Source organism: Oncorhynchus tshawytscha, linkage group LG03 (assembly GCF_018296145.1).
Source record: "Oncorhynchus tshawytscha isolate Ot180627B linkage group LG03, Otsh_v2.0, whole genome shotgun sequence".
Lineage (NCBI taxonomy): Eukaryota > Metazoa > Chordata > Actinopteri > Salmoniformes > Salmonidae > Oncorhynchus > Oncorhynchus tshawytscha.
In genome coordinates, this window is record NC_056431.1 from 54857925 (window position 1) to 54875774 (window position 17850).

Consider the following 17850-nt stretch of genomic DNA (forward strand, 5'->3'; position numbering starts at 1 on the left):
GGCAAGACTCCATGTACAGTACGTTCCCCTCCCCCCCTGTCCTACTCTCCTGTGATTGGTCAAAAGACTTGGGCTGCCTGTCTAAAAGCAGCTAAAGTGATACAGTGATCTCCTCCAAGCCCCAGGCAAAGTACAGTCATTTACATGTGGTAAACAAAAGTCTTTGAAAAACATCTGAAAGACAAACAAAACAAATCACAAGGTGTTCCCACTTAGCGCTTTGTGCAACTGAAAAAGTGCTATTTAAACCCAATCAATCAATCAAACATGTACTCACCTGATTAGTAGTGTTAATTCCAGGTCAGGGAGACTAAAACAGCCCTCTATGGTCCTGCAAAACCTGATTCCCTAGGGCACTATAACTGTCTAACTTCTATACAGCAGGGTAAACCCAGGGATACAGTCAAATAAACATAGACTGCAGCTAAAACATGGTGAATACTGCTTTTATTAGATTTGTATGTATGCAGAATGCAGATGTTTAGAAAAGGGAGAGTACTTTGAAATGTAAGCTCATGTTATTTATAAACATGGACACACAAATACATGTAAAATATAACTAATCAGCTGTTAGGATCGTTAACTAAAATTGTCCCCAAAACAACTCAAAACTTTCAGATAGTTGTTTTTTTTAAGAGAGAAGCACTTTGGATAAATTCATAGCTTCTATATTTTGAGGCCGATATCAAGTTATGACGAAGGGTGCCTAGTAAAACACACTCAACACACACACACTCAACCAGAGGTGTAAAGTATTTCAGTAAAAATACGTTAAAGTATTACTTAAGAAGTTTTTGTTGGGGGTATCTGTACTTTACTTTGCTATTTATATTTTTGACAACTTTTACTTCACTACATTCCTAAAGAAAATGATGTACATTTTACCTGACTCTCAAAAGTACTCGTTACATTCTGAATGCTTATTAGCAGGACAGGAAAATGGTCCCATTCACGGACTTATCAAGAGAACACGTGGTCATCCCTGCTGCCTCTGATCTGGTGGACTCACTAAACAAAAATGCATATTTTGGAAATGAGTTTTGGAGTTGTGCCCCTGGTTATCTGTACATTTTTGGTACAAGACAATGATGCCGCCTGCATTGCTTAATATAAGGAATTTGAAATGATTTCTACCTTAACTTTAGACACTTAAGTACATTTAGAACCGAATACTTTTAGACTTTTACTTAAGGGGGGTGACTCACTTGTACTTGAGTAACTTTCTAAGTATCTATAGTTTTACTCAAGTATGACAATTGAGTACTTTTTCCAACACTGCACTCAACACACACATACAATCCTAGTTGGGTCCATAGCACCATCTTTAGTCCATAACCAAAATGCATGAATGCATGAAGCAGTAGTGTGGGTCACTGCCCAAACTGAGTCATTTAATGTAGCAGGCATTACTACGTACAAATCACACCGTGCCGACCAACGGCTGAAAGCAGCGGCTGGCCGCGGTGGGTTAGTTAGAGAAGATCAGTGGTGAGTCAACATGTAGAGTCACTGGAACAGAAAATTATGCCCAATGTTCTGGTCAGAGATAATAGGATGGCCACCCGCTGCTTTTAAAAGTTTGTCAGCGAGGTCTGTTTTAGACTTTAAAATGTTGAAGGCTTCTGAACTGGCGAACAAAATATCAAAGGTGTTTTATGTGTTTTCAGTATGAGGAAAATACAGCCATACTAAGATAAAGAAAAATGTGTTTGTGGAGTGTAAACAGGAAAAATACTGCCCTTGGATGTGGTTAAATGAGATCACAAACAAACATACTATGTCCTCTATCCCTAGATGTGAAATGTCTTTAAAACACATGTATAAAGATTTGGCATATAATTATGGGCTACATTTACAGGTGTCAATAACAATGGTTTACCCCCTTTAACTTCTGGTACAGTAACTATCTTTGCTACAGTAACTATCTATGCTACAGTAACTATGTTTGGTACAGTAACTATGTTTGGTACAGTATCCGCCAGACATCACAGAGGAAAAGAGACAGGCAGCAACAGTTGTCATGGAAGAAGAGCCGAGCCCTGTGTCCAAATCTCTGTCCTTTCTCCTAAAGTGTTTGCTTCCCTTCATGGATTTCAGAGGAGTTGACTGATGTAAGAAATATGGTGGAAACTCCCTCTGGCCCAACATTCTTACACCAATCCAACACTTTAAAATAAATGGGGAGGAGTGTGTGAGTGCACACTTCAGGGGAAAGAGGACAAATACACCTCTACTCTGTAAAGAAGCATGTCACGTGAAAGGTCAAGGGTCATCATGGTCTTTCCTGGTGTTGGAGGACCCTGATGGAGTGAGCTGTGCTGTGTCTGGGCCCTGTGGGGGAGGAGGATGAGGGAGAGAGGGAGGGTCAGAGATAGGGTCGGGGATAGTGGAAGAGATGAGAAGGGGGGAGGGGGTGCAGCTCTAGCTCTGCAGTCCGGCGGCAGCGTCCCTAAGGCGGTCAGCTTCCTTTTCGAGGTCAGCGTCCCGTTGGCGGTCAGCATCCCGTTGGCGGTAGTGGAACAGGCTGGTGGTGTCCAACTCGCTGGCATACTTTATGGCCTCAGCAAACAGCTTGACCACCTGACGGGACCACAGGGAAAGGTTCAGTGATGGGGTCAATTCAATTCGGGAAGTACTCTATTCCAAATAATGCTTTTCTATGAGTAAAACTTGGAATTGCAGTTAACTTCCTAAATTGAAATGAAACTGACCCTGGAAAGGTGTCTCAATCTGTTTAAGACATGATTGTCAGTTCAATTTTTGTAAGTACTGTATGTTGCTTTGAATGTGTGTGTGTGTGTGTGTGTGTGTGTGTGTGTGTGTGTGTGTGTGTGTGAGCTTGTGTGTGTGTGTGTGTGTGAGCTTGCATGTGTCTCTGTGTGTGTGTCCCTGCGTGTGTGTGTGTGTATGGCGTGGAGTATGCATGTTTGTGTACCTGCATTTGTCCCTCTGTGTGTGTGTGTGTGTGTGTGTGTGTGTGTGTCTTGTCACTGTGTCTGTGTACCTGGTAGTTGGTGATGAGAGGCACCCCGTGGTCCACAGCCATCCTGCGGATCAGGAAATTGTCCCTGAGGAACTTGCTGTTGTTGTTGGGAAGGTTTATCACCAGGTCAATGTGGCCCTCATTGATCAGCCTACACACATACACAGAGAAAGGTTACAGTGAACCGAGGAGAATAGGACAAGAGAGAAAGGGAGAGGAGAAGAGAGGAGGAAGTATGAGGAGAAGAGGAAAACAGGGCTGTGGATAAACAGACGAGGTAAAGCATCTAAAGATACATTTATATCCGAAGCCTTTTGTCAGACAGAGACACATCAGGATGGAATGCTAATGATAATATGGAGGGGACACAGATGACAACCACATTAAAACAAAGGTGACATCAAATCCTCTGTCCACAATCACACTGTTGAGGCTGACAGCAGCACTGTGTAAGGAGGAGTAGTGTGTGCGTGTGTGTGTGCACTCCTCGTTGTTATATTTCATAATTCCTTATAATTCTGTGTAATTGGACTGTGTGTTCTGAGACATTATTCAGAGTTTGATCACACACCAAATATATTATAGTGATGAAGCAGTAAGAGCTGTAAGGAGTGAGATGTTAGCAAAATACTAGGGATGTGCATCTTTCCCTTTCAAGACATTTCCATACGCATCTAGATACTGTACATGGGCTCCGATACGATACAATACAAGATTGATATGTTTTTAGCTTGAAACGATTTGTGGGATTCGGTTTGATTAGAGAACAAATCGTTGCGATTCAGTTTGATGCACTAACATTCGTTAGATCTGTCTGAACTGACTTCTGCGTGTGTGTATGTGTGTGTGTAAATGATGCATGTCTAGGGTGTATCTACTATTTTGGCACCTGAGCTGAGCCATAAGGGAAACTAGGCACCACCTCACTACCAATATGAGATTAGTGGGGAGCAACATGTTTTTAGTCCCCCCACTTCGGTTCTGAAATCACCATCACCCACTAAATTAACGTGTCATTTTTGCAGATTAAGTGTTTGAGCTAGTATTGTATCAATATTTACCGTTTACAAATGAGCTATGACATAGCCAATTAATATATAGCCAACTTTGGAATATAACTTTGGAATATCGCGCAAGCCAATTTAGCATTTGAATGCTGAAGGTGCCGTGCAGATGTTCAAGATCAGGCCGCCTACCTCGCGTTGGTCAGTGTGTGAAGCTGGGCACAGTGCACAGTTTTACTATAGTAGGCTACTGATATTCATTGACTACAGCTCAGCATTCAACACCATAGTACCCTCCAAGCTCGAGGCCCTGGGTCTGAACCCCACCCTGTACAACTGGGTCCTGGACTTCGTGACGGGATGCCCCCAGGTGGTGAAGGTTGGAAACAACACCTCCACTTCGTTGATCCTCACAACTGGGGCACCACAAGGATGCGTGCTCAGCCCTCTCCTGTACTCCCTGTTCACCCATGACTGCGTGGCCACGCACGCCGCCAACACAATCATCAAGTTTGCAAACAACACAGTAGTAGGCCTGATTACAAACAATGACGAGACAGCCTACAGGGAGGAGGTGTGGGCCCTGGGAGTGTGGTGCCAGGAAAATAACTTCTCACCCGACGTCAACAAAACTGATCGTGGACTTCAGGAAACAGCAGAGGGAGCACCCCCCTATCCACATCAACGGGACCGCAGTGGAGAAGGTGGAAAGCTTCAAGTTCCTCTGCGTACACATTACCGACAAACTGAAATGGTCCACCCACACAGACAGTGTGGTGAAGAAGGCGCAACAGCGCCTCTTCAACCTCAGGAGGCTGAAGAAATTTGTCTTGGCACCTAAAACCCTCACAAACTTTTACAGATGCACAATTGATAGCATCCTGTCAGGCTGTATCACCGCCTGGTACGGCAACTGCACTGCCCACAACTGCAGGGCTCTCCAGAGGGTGGTGAGGTCTGCCCAACTAATCACAGGGGGCAAACTACCTGCCCTCCAGAACACCTACAGCCCCCGATGTCACAGGAAGGCCAAAAAGATTATCAGGGACAACAACCACCCGAGTCCCTGCCTGTTCACCCCGCTCTCATCCAGAAGGTGAGGTCAGTACAGGTGTATCAAATCCGGGACCGAGAGACTTAAAAACAGCTTCTATCTCAAGGCCATCAGACTGTTAAATAGCCATCACTAGCACATTAGAGGCTGCTGCCCTATATACATAGACTTGACATCACTGGCCACTTTAATAATGGAACACTAGTCACTTTAATAATGTTTACATATTTTGCATTACTCATCTCATATGTATATTAGTGGGGCGGCAGGTAGCCTAGAGGTGGTTACAGCGTTGGACTAGTAACCGGAAGGTTGTAAGATCGAATCCCCCGAGCTGACAAGGTAAAAATCTGTTGTTCTGGCCCTGAAAAAGGCAGTTAACCCACTGTTCCTAGGCCATCACTGAAAATAAGAATTTGTTCTAAACTGACATGCCTAGTTAAATAAAGATTAAAAAAATAAAATAATAATACACTGTATCTACTGTATCTTAGTCTATGCCGCTCTTGTCACGACTCCCGCCGAAGTCGGCTCCTCTCCTTGTTCGGGCGGTCGACGTCACCGGTCTTCTAGCCATCGCCGCTCCACCTTTCATTTTCCATTTGTTTTGTCTTGTTCATCCGCACACCTGTTTTACATCCCCTCATTCTCTACGCATATATTATCCTCTGTCCCCCCCCATGTCTGTGTGTGTAATTGTTCGTTGAGCAAGAAACACAAGCATTTCGCTACACCCACAATAACATCTGCTAAACACCAATAACATTTGATTTAATTGCCTGGGGTTGTTCGGGATGCAAAATGACTTGTTGATCAATGACTGTCAACACAGTTACATGCTTTATTCCACACTGAAGGAGAGGACGCATCAGTTGTCACAAAAGATTAGGTATTTTCGGAAGGTAGATTAATAACGTTTAAAAGGAGGGTGCCCCGATCCACATCAAACTAGGCTGCAGTAGAGAGAGTCACGAGTTTTAAGTTCTTCAGTGTCCACATCACAGAGAACTTGTCATGGACCAACAATACCACCACTCTTGACAAGATGGCGCACCAGTGTCTCTACTTCATAAGACGGCTAAGGAAATTTGGTATGCTGCCCCGGGTGTTCTCCAAATACTCCCGCTTCATCATCGAGAGCGTCCTGACCTGTTTCATCACGGCCTGGTACGGGAATTGCTCCGTTCACGACCGCAAGGCCCTCCAGTGGGTGGTGAAGACGGCCCAGTCCATCACTGAGACCGTGCTCCCACCCATCCAGGACATCTACTCAAAACAGTGCCTGAGGAAGGCACGCAGCATCATCAAGGACCCCACACACCCCAGAAACAAGCTGTTCTCCATAATGATGATGGAATTGGAGAATGAGGTATGATACCAACAGGCTCAGAGACAGTTTCTATCTACAAGTCATCAGACTACTTGAATTGGACTGACCACCTGCTCTGTTACTACACACCTTAGCACACATGCACTCATTCATGCACACACCCACACAGACATACACATATGCATTCATACTACACACCCACATAGACATACAAACACACATATACATTCATACTACACACACACAGACATACAAACACACATATACATTCATACTACACACACACACACACACACACACACACACACACACACACACATACAAACACACATATACATTCATACACACACACACATACATACCATGCATGCTACACACCCACACAGACATACATTCATACTACACCCTCACACACACACACATATATGTTTATACTACACACACATACACATAAACATTCATACTACACACCCACACACACATATACATTCATACTACACACACACATATACATTCATACTACACACCCACACACATACATTCATACTACACACCCACACACATATATACATTCATACTACACACCCACACTATACATTCCTACTATACACCCACACATATATACATTCATACTACACACCCACAGACATACACACACACATATACATTCATACTACACACACACCCACACAGACATACACACACATATATACATTCATACTACACACACCCAGACATACACACACACATATTCATTCATACTACACACCCACACAGACATACACGCACACATATGCATTCATACTACACACACACATGCACATTCATACTACACACACACACACACACACACACACAGTCACACACACACACATATACATTCATGCACACAACCACACAGACATACATACACATATTCATTCATACTACACACCCACACACATATACATTCATACTACACACACACACACACACACACCTCACAACTGCTGCTACCAGACTCAGTTTATACACTGGCCCCCCATTCCCCCTCTTCCCCAATACACATGTTAATATTGGACTAGAAATTGTACCATCCTGTATTATAATTATGCTAAAATGTTTATTCTATTGAAACATTTACTTTATGTTCATATTCTTATCTTTTATTATTTCTTATTGCTGTTGCTTTATTGGGAACTTGCAAGAAAGCATTTCATTGGACGATGTATACCATGCGTATCCTGTACATACGACTAATACAACTTACTCTTTATCCCTCCCTCTCTTCATCCCTCTATTCCAGACAGTCGCCCCTTGCCCTTATCCCCTCTCACCTGATAATACTGGGCAAGCTGGCGTCTCCTCCCTCCTGGCTGGGCCATGCCACAGGGGTGGCGGGCACGTCATTGACAGAGAGCCAGGCCGAGGTGGCCTCTGTAGCAAAGAGCTGGAGGAGAGACCACACACACACACACACACACACACAGAGGGGGAGAGAAGCAAATGTCAGTGTGTTCTCTTTCTCTTCAGTTCCTCTGTGTTTTGGTGTGTTGTTTTGGGTTGTGCATAGACTATCAGGTCGACTAGCAGTCTAACTCATGACTGAACTTCCAATAGGAGAGAAGAATTTTGCTAGACCCGCAATAACATCTGCTAAACACGTGTATGTGACCAATAAACTTTCATTTGAGGAGTAGTAATTGAGAACGAACAGTAGTACTCACCTTAAAGCCTTCTTCATTCAGCTGGTGTGCTGTGGCTAAGAAGTTGGGCCGGAACGAATGCTGAGAGAGGTAAAAATCTAATCAGAATCACAAACTAAGCCCTGGTCAAAAAGTAGTGCACTACATAGGGAATAGGGTGCCATTTGGGACGCATATGAGTCTCTGACCCTTGGTAGCGTTTGCTTTTGAACATCAATAGAGGAGAAACAGAAGAAACACCTCTCTAAGATTAAATCTGTACATTCTTTCCTCCTCTTCTCTGTGAGCCAGATCAACAGCCTAGTTGTGTCATCACACTGTGTTAAACAGGACCAAGTAATCAGGTTTGTAAAGGCGTGTCAGATTCACAGCCATGTAGGCTGGTCATTAGGAGGGAAAGGTAGAAGAGAAACACAGCCTCGGTCGCTAATTCTGATTTCACACCACCCTCCGCTCTGTCCCTAGTACCTGCAGACACACACACACACACACACAGATATTCCGATTTCACACTAGTGTCCACCCTTTGTTAAAGTCTTATTAGAGACGGACATGGACGATGACCCTATAACAACCTCTCTTCATTCCTCTCTCTCCCTTCATTCTTCCATCTCTCGCCCTCTCTTGCAGGGTTTCCGTAAGCCGGTAATTGGCGGCTTTTGGCCGATAAAATAAATGAAAAGTCGATAAATAAAATTGTAGCTGGCCAAATTGTCCATAGCAGCATATCATACATGCCGATTTCGTGCTTCAGCACCATTTTCTCACTGTCTTCTGCGCTGCCTTATGCGCCTGCTGCTGATGATGGAGCGTGAGAGCAAGAGAGGAGCCTCGGGCTACTGTTTCTTGTGAAGATGGATGCCTTTTTCATTGAAGTAAAACAAAAACGGTTTAAACCAGTTTGCAAGTGTTTTGTTTCATTTAGTTCTCTTGGAAAATGTTTTCCAAATGTAATGTTGTGTTTGTTGCAATATAATATCCTGCAGCCGTTTTACAGACACTAATCTGGACGCTTATAAGAAATCCCACTACGCCCTCTGAGGAACCATCAAACATTCAAATCGTCAATACAGGACCAAGATCGACACTTAATACACCGGCTCTGAAGCTCGTCAAATGTGGCAGGGTTTGCAAACTATCACGGATTACATAGTGAAATCCAGTCGCGAGCTGCCCAGTGACACGAGCCTACCAGACGAGCTAAATGCCTTCGATGCTCGCTTTGAGGCAAGCAACACTGAACCAACCATGCATGAGAGCACCAGCTGTTCCGGATGACTGTGTGATCACACTCTCCGTTGCCGATGTGAGTAAGACTTTTAAACAGGTTCACCAGCTGGCAAGTGTCTTCACTGATATTTTCAACCTCTCCCTGACAGAGTCTGTAATACCTACATGTTTCAAGAAGACCACCATAGTCCCTGTGCCCAAGAATGCTAAGATAACCTGTCTAAATGACTATCGCCCCGTAGCACTCACATCTGTAGCCATGCAAGGCTTTGAAAGGCTGGTCATTGCTCACATCAACACCATCATCCCACACACCCTGGGCCCACTCCAATTCAGATACCGCCGCAACAGACCCACTGATGACGCAATCTCTATTGCACTCCACAGTGACCTTTCCCACCTGGACAAAAGGAACACCTACATGAGAATGTTTTCCATTGACTCCAGCTCAGCATTCAAAACCATTGTTTCCTCCAAGCTAAGGACTCTGGGACTAAACACCTCCCTCTGCAACTGGACCCTGGACTTCCTGACGAGCCGCCCCCAGGTGGTGAAGGTTAGGCAACAATACATCCGCCACACTGACCCTCAATGCGTGTGTGCTTAGTCCCCTCAGTTTACCCACGACTGCGTGGCCGCACAAGATGGCAACATTGCCAACGTGGTAGGCCTGATCGCCAAAAACAATGAGAAAGCCTACAGGAGGAGGTCAGACACCTGGCAGTGTGGTGCCAGGACAACAACTTCTGTCTCAATGTCAGCAAGACAAACAAGCTGATTGTGGACTACAGGAAACAGAGGGCCGAGCACACCCCTATTCACATCGATGGGGCTGTAGTGGAGTGGGTCGAGAGCTTCAAGTTCCTCGGTGTCCACATCACAAAGGACCTATCATGGTCCAAACAACATCATAGTCGTGAAGAGGGCATGACAATGCCTCTTCCCCTGCAGGAGGCCGAAAAGATTTGGCACTGGCCCTCAGATATTCAAAAAGATATATAGCTGCACCATTAAGAGCATGTTGACAGGCTGCATCACCGCTTGGTATTACTGCTTGGCATCACTGCTTGGCATCTGACTGCAAGTCGGTACAGACGGTAGTGTGTACGCCCAGTACATCACTGCGGCCAAACTCCCTGCCATCCTGGACCTCTATACAAGGCTGTGTCAGAGGAAGGCCCTAAACATTTTAAAAGACTCCAGCCACCCAAGTCATCTCTCTGCTACCACACGACAAGCGGTACCGGCGTGCCAAGCCAGGGATCAAATGGCTTCTGAACAGCTTCTACCCCCAAGCCTTAAGACCGCTGAACAGATAATCAAATGGCTACTCTGACTATTTGCATTGACCCCCCCTCTCTATAAATTTTTCTGCACTGGTTCTACGTATACTCACTGGACTCTAACCACACACTGACACTCCAACACACACACACACAGTCTACTGTCCCCTGGGCGCCGAAGACGTGGATATCAATTTAGGCAGCCCCCACACCTCTCTGATTCAGAGGGGTTGGGTTAAATGCGGAGGAAACATTTCAGTTGAATACATTGTTGGACAAATGACTAGGTATCCCCATTTCCTTTACACTGCTGCTACTCTGTTTATTATCTATCCTGATTGCCTAGTCAGTTTTACTCCAGCCTATCATACAGTGGACTAGCGTGGCACGGTGTACTGAAACTTCGGTACTTCTTCGATAATAGAAAGGTTGTTACTTTCGGTAATTCTGAATGTGTCTGACGGATCATGCCGGTCAATCAGCACAGTGGACCCCTTATTATAGCGTGCGCTGTGCCTGCTCCACTTACTCACTGCTAGCCTGCACTGGGAGGCTGCATCATGTTAGGTCCACTTACTCATTGCTAGCCTGCACTGGGAGGCAGGTAGGTCCCCGGTAATGCTGCACAGAAGTTAACACAGTCTGGAATAATGCGACATGCCATGTAGAAATGTTGAAACTGTTAATTAAAAAGTTCGGAAAACTATGTTCAGGCTTTACAACGGAAGATGATACCGGTGACTTCCAGCTTGTAGACTAACTTTCCTTGCTAGCTAAAGCTAACATCAATTCACTACCCTTTACTTTACTTTACTTTGTTTGTGATAATATACAAACAATAACGCAAAACATGTTGATTTCTATTCATTCCCTTATTTGGTCACTCTCTCATGTTTCTCCCAAAGATGATCCAATTATCATTATTTTGATTGAACCTTTATTTAACAAGGCAATTGTGCGCCGCCCTGTGGGACTCCCAACCACAGCCGGTTGTGATACAGCCTAGAATCGAACTAGGGTCTGTAGTGACGCCTCTAGCACTGAGATTGAGTGCCTTAGAACGCTGCGCCCCTCGGGAGCCCTAATTATTAGCCTCAGCGAATAGACTGCCTCGTGAATGACGTCATTACTGGTTTTATCTGAAAATAATCTCAGACTGCGATGTCTTCCTAGCAGCAGACGGTTGCAGCAAACTCAAACTAACATTGAAAAACAATGTAGAGTGTGAAGTAAATGATATACAGTGCCCTCTGTAATTATTGGGACGGTAAAGCATTTTTTCTACTTTTTGTTACAGTTACAGATGCACAAATATCATACCCCCAAGACATGCTAACCTCTCACCTTTACAATAACAGGGGAGGATAGCATGTTTTTGGGGGGTATGATACACTATATGACCAAAAGTATGTGGACACCTGCTTGTCAAACATCACATTCAAAAATCAGGGGCATTATATGGAGTTGGTCCCCCCTTTGCTCCACTCTTCTGGGAAGGTTTTCCACTAGATGTTGGCACATTGCTGCAGGGACTTGCCTCAATTCATCCACAAGAGCATTAGTGAGGTCGGGCACTGATGTTGGGCGATTAGGCCTGGCCCACTGTCGGAGTTCCAATTCATCCCAAAGGTGTTCGATGGGGTTGAGGTCAGGGCTCAGTACAGGCCAGTCAAGTTCTTCCACACCAATATCGACAAACCATTTATGTATGGACCTCACTTTGTGCACGGGAGCATTGTCATGCTGAAACAGGAAAGGGCCTTCCCTAAACTGTTGCCACAAAGTTGGAAGCACCGAACTGTCTAGAATGTCATTGTATACCGTAGCGTTAAAATTTCCCTTCAATGGAACTAAGGGGCCTAGACAGAACCATGAAAAACAGCCCCAGACCATTATTCCTCCTCCACCAAATTTTACAGTTTGCACTATGCATTGGAGCAGGTAGCGTTCTACTGGCATCTGCCCAACCCAGATTAGTCTGTCGGACTACCAGATGGTGAAGCGTGATTCATCACTCCAGAGATCACATTTCCACTGCTCCAGAGTCCAATGGCGGTGAGCTTTACACACCTCCAGCTGACTCTTGACATTGCGCATTGTAATCTTACGCTTGTGTGCGGCTGCTCGGTCATGGAAACCCAATTCACAAAGCTTCCAACGGCCAGTTATTGTGTGGACGTTGCTTCCAGAGGCAGTTTGGAACTCGGTAGTGAGTGTTGCAACCAAGGACAGATTATTTTTTACGCTCTACGCACTTCAGTGGTCAGGTTCTGTGAGCTTGTGTGGCCTACCACTTCGCAGCTGAGCCGTTGTTGCACCTAGACGTTTCCACTTCACAGCAATTACAACAACAATAACAGCAATTACAGTTGACCGGGGCAGCTCTAGCAGGGCAGAGATTTGACTAACTGACCTTTTAAAGGTGCCACGTGCCACGTTGAAAGTCACTGAGCTCTTCAGTAAGGCTATTCCACTGCCAATGTTTGTTTATGGAGATTGCATGGCTATGTGCTCAATTCTATACACCTGTCAGCAATGGGTGTTGTTGAAATAGCCAAATCCACAAATTTGAAGGAGTGTCCACATACTTTTGTATATATAATGTATTTGTGCATCTAACTTTCTCAGTAATCCTTATTCACGATTCATTCAGAATTATCCGTAATCATAGTAGCCTCCACATTCATGTAGAAGTATTTAGAAACATATTGCATGCCTAATTACAATAAAAGTGACTCCAAAATTACATTAATTTCTACTGAGAACAAAATAATCTGAAACACAACCAAAACAAACAGCGAATACATCCAACAAGTTTGTACAGTCACAAGCTTAATGTGGTCATTGCGTGCTAGGAATATGGGACCAAATAGTCAACTTTTTACTACTTTAATACACATCAGCACATATTCTCCAATACTTTTGCTCCTCTAAAATGGTTTACCTGATATGAATGAAAATGCTAATTAAAGCTCACAGTCTGCACTTTAACCTCATAGTTATTCTTTGAATTCAAATCAAAACTTTTGAAGTATAGAGTAAAAATAAGAAAAAATGGTTTACTACGGAGGGCACTGTATCTGGCCAAGAAACACGAGGACGAAGCCACACTTTAGAAGCCTTTCTAGTCAATTTGACCAAACCTCTACATGTGGCCTTGCTCTGTGTGACCACCCAACGTGGCTGGTGAAATAGACATTCTTACCCGCCAATGTAAAAATATACCCTATATGGTGGGTGTTCATTTCTAACCCTGACTATAGTGGATCACTAAGCCACTGCAATTCGCTGTTCAAAACATAGTGCTCACCATGTCTGCTGCAGAGGGACAAGACAGAGCCATGAGAAAAATGTTGATCAGTAATGGAAATAAAAGTACTGAAAACAAATTGGCTCCCTATTTAAAGAGGATGGGAAACAAGCTATGAAGAAAATACTGTTTTGGTGCAGGTGCAGCCAACTAGCACAAAAATAATATTCAAAACTATAGTCAAAACTATACGATATATATCGTCAAAAAGAATATCCTGATATGTAACTGTATCGATTTCTTCCCCCATTACTAGGCCTTCATAACGCAAGACATATTCTCCTGGTGGGTAGCAGGCCTTCATAGTGCTAGACATATTCTCCCATCAGACCTGCACTGAGCACTTGTGACATGTGGAGCTGAATGCCATGATGAGAAATAACCACTGTCAACTTTCATCTGGCCCTCAAAGGACTTCCTCACACACAGACAGTCTGTCACTGGAGACAGGAAGAACAAGTGAGAGGAGAGGGGGAGAGGGGAAGAGAATGGAGGAGGAAGAAAGGGAGGGAAAAGAGAAGGAGAGAGTGAAAGGAAGTAGAAAGAAGGAGAGAAGAGTCTGTCACCAGAGAGAGGGAGGAGACAGGGAGGAAGAGAGAGAGGACAGGGGGAGGGTAAGAGAAGGGAGGAGGGAGAGAGGGAAAAGAGAAGGAGAGTGAAAGGAGAGGAGGGAGAAAGAGGGGAAGAGCGAGAGGGGGGAAGAGCGAGAGGGGGTGAGAGGGAGGGCGAAGGAAGAGAGGAGGATGTGGGAACTCTACAGAGAGCTCATAATGCCCTGTTTATCCATATCTCTCTACCCGATGAAAACATAGACACAGAAGACTTTATAAACAAGACCTTCCTCTCTCAATACAAGACATCTATGTAAGTATCTGATGTACACAGAGGCACAGACATACACACACACACTTTTAACTTTCCATCAGAAGTGCTGTCGTAGCCATGGGAGACCAGTCCGTGGATCGATGATCATTTATGATATGAATGCATCAGCCTTTTACAGATCCTGCTATTCAGCTTTAGTGTGGCTAGCTAGGAGCAGGCCTGAGGCACTCATTCATAACCCCACTGACTGGCTCGTTGAAGAGCGCTAGCTACGTATTACACATGAACACTACATTAATCTTACTAGCTGCACACGCATGGCTGTTTCTGACACACACATGAGAAACAGCAACCTTTTTAACCTGCGTCCCACATTGCACCCTATTTCATATATGGTGCACTTCATTTGACCAGGATAATAGGGCTCTGGTCGAAAGTAGTGCACTATATAAGGAATAGGGTGTCAACCGCTTTTGTCTACTCTGTTTTAGTATCTGACATGTACCTGAAAACAGCTTTTTTACAGAGCAAAGCACTTTGGCAAGAGACTTGTGAAGAAAAAACAAATCCTGACAATTGTGAGATTATGGATTAAACCATTTGAGAGTGTTTGAAAAAGGGAAGTGTCAGTGGACTGAGGCTTGTTAACCCTGATGTGTACTCTCTTGAACCACACACACACAGACCTGGATCCCGATGAGGATTCCTTTTGTAGGCAGCTTGAAGCCAGTGGATAGCATAGCCTTGAGGAAGGCAGAGTAGATGTTTGGTCCAAAACAAGCCACCTGCAAGGAGGGACACAGACACCTGTTAAGTGTATATATGCGCGTGTGTGTGCATGTACATACATGTGTGTGCGAGCGCGTCTGTGTGCGTACATGTGTCTGTGTGTGTGTCTGTGTAATGTATGTGTATGTGTGCTAGTGCCTATATATGTGTGTGTTTGTTTATACATAGTTGTTTGTGTGTGTGTGTGTGTGTGTGTGTGTCCGCACGCACACACACCTCTCCTGTGGAAGCCATTTCACAGCGCAGGACTGGGTCGGCATCACGAAGGCGAGGCCAGGAGAACATAGGAGCCTATCACAGAGAAGATAAACAGACAGACCATTTTGGTATTTTACCCTGTGGAGCTCAGTGGTGGAGACCTCCCCCAACCCTGATCTTAACCATCAGTGGGGGAAATGCTAAACTGACCCAGGATCAGTGTCTAGGGGCAACGTCACCCTATATTGTGGCTGGAAGAATGGAATGGATGGAAAGGTATCAAATGTGTTTAGTGTAACCTAAAGTATAGGCATTACTGAAAAAAGCAGTGCAAACTTTTCTTCTGCAATCACATATGTTCTGGTGATTTAAATCCTTATATCAGCATTATAATACATTTTTAATGGTGTTAAAGGATGTGTCTACAGAAAGCTATTGATAAAAAGACATGGGACTACCTGTGAGTGAGAAATGTTGCTTTGGTTGGAAATTCAATCACACTTTGCTACACTCAACAACCGAGAGGAAATGGAGCATCAGGACTAGTGCTTCAAATCAAAACAGGTTTTGTGACAAGGCTGCCATCTAGAGGTGGAAAATCTCTCAAACCCCCGGATCAACCATGTTGATCTAAACCCCAGCCTCCCGCTCGTGATGTCAACATCTTTACCACTTGGCCAAGAGGTTATTCCCTATCAACCCGTGTCAACTGATGGTTATTCAAAGCTACGGTTGCTGAATCTTTGTTGTGACTGCACCAAAAAGAGTCAGACAGAGACAGAGAGACAGAGAGAGCGAGAGAGAGATAGAAAGAGAGAAAAGGTGTTAGAGAGAGCGACACAGAATTGTCATACCCTCAACTCTGATGTAAATGTAAGAAGTTAGAGCTTGGCTCACGTATAGACAGCAGACGAGACTAGACTATTCACTACTGTTTAATATTCTCTTCTACGCAAGCCTGGATATTGAGAAGTTACAGAGAGGAGACAGGGATTATACCTAGCCCATTGCCCCCTCCCCCAACCACAGCTATTGTGCTGCCTCTCCTTTGTAATTACAACAGGAAATTACTTTGGGAGAAAACAGCGTTCAAGCACCAGCTGGCTGGCTGACTCCACTCACACATTTCAATCTACCAGTAACAGTTTAGTTAGTCACTGCCATAACCAGGGCCTAAAATTAAGACCCGCCAAATGCGGGTATATTTTTGCCACTGGCGGGTAAGAATGTCTAATTCACCAGCCACGTTGGCGGGTGGTCAGACTCAGGGCTTAACAGTGCGAGCATTTCATATAAAGCCAATATCGACATTTCTGGGATTTTTTATTTCAGCTCATGAAACATGGGACCAACATTTTACATGTTGTGTTGATATTTTTGTTCAGTATTCTAAAGTTAGACTTTATCCTTGGCTTTCTTGGCTATTTACATTGTGTTGTTTACAAGTTAGGTTGTTTTTAAATGTTTGAGTTTGCTTCCACTGCTATCGAAGAGATGTCGTCGGCCTCAACTAGTCAAGATTCTCAAAGGCACAGTGACCACTCGAGTGACCCCGTTACCACGTTGTCGTGACTATCATTAATCTGATGACTGTTATTTATTGAATCAAACAAACTATGTTTAATTGTTCCTCAATTAAATTAATCATGTAACAATTAACTCATTACGAATTTGGGGCACCATGGGAAAAGTTGTTTAACGAGTTACTATCTCCCGACTTAAACTCTAAAGATATCTGTATATCTCTTACATCAATAATAGTCCATTATTAATTATTACCTCAGTCTTATTCTGAATGTCGCATAATCCGTGGACCCGCAAGAACCCTAGCCCTTTTGAATATTCAGTACTACACAAATTGATTTAATTATTTATTTATTAACTAACTAATAACACAATACAATACACACTTACATGAGATAAAAGTCCCTAGTGGACTGACACGATATGACGGCTTGTTTCACAATGGAAGGGCGGTGGGGAAAGATACATTTGAAAACTACCGTCAGAGTAACCAGAATACTTAGCCCCCTAACCACTGCTCATTCAGATTAGAAATGCAATATATATTTATGCATAGACGTCTTTCTCTGTCGTCTCTGTTGAAACCAATCGATCCGTCTATGGGTAGTGGCTCAATATAAGGTTCTGGTTGTCTA

The 17850-nt window shown here is 44.1% G+C and overlaps 1 protein-coding gene across 1 annotated transcript in view; it reads right to left on the bottom strand.

Annotated features, from left to right (window-relative positions):
* Positions 1 to 430: 430 nt before the first annotated feature.
* cps1 (carbamoyl-phosphate synthase 1, mitochondrial) overlaps positions 431 to 17850 on the bottom strand; it is an 80313-nt gene continuing 62893 nt past the window's right edge. The window contains exons 33-38 of the mRNA XM_024407428.2: positions 15710 to 15784; positions 15391 to 15489; positions 8078 to 8137; positions 7688 to 7800; positions 3005 to 3134; positions 431 to 2580 (exon numbers count right to left, since the gene is read on the bottom strand). Of these exons, the coding sequence (XP_024263196.1) occupies positions 2422 to 2580; positions 3005 to 3134; positions 7688 to 7800; positions 8078 to 8137; positions 15391 to 15489; positions 15710 to 15784 (636 nt within the window). The 3' untranslated portion in view covers positions 431 to 2421. The remainder of the gene's footprint in view (positions 2581 to 3004; positions 3135 to 7687; positions 7801 to 8077; positions 8138 to 15390; positions 15490 to 15709; positions 15785 to 17850) is intronic.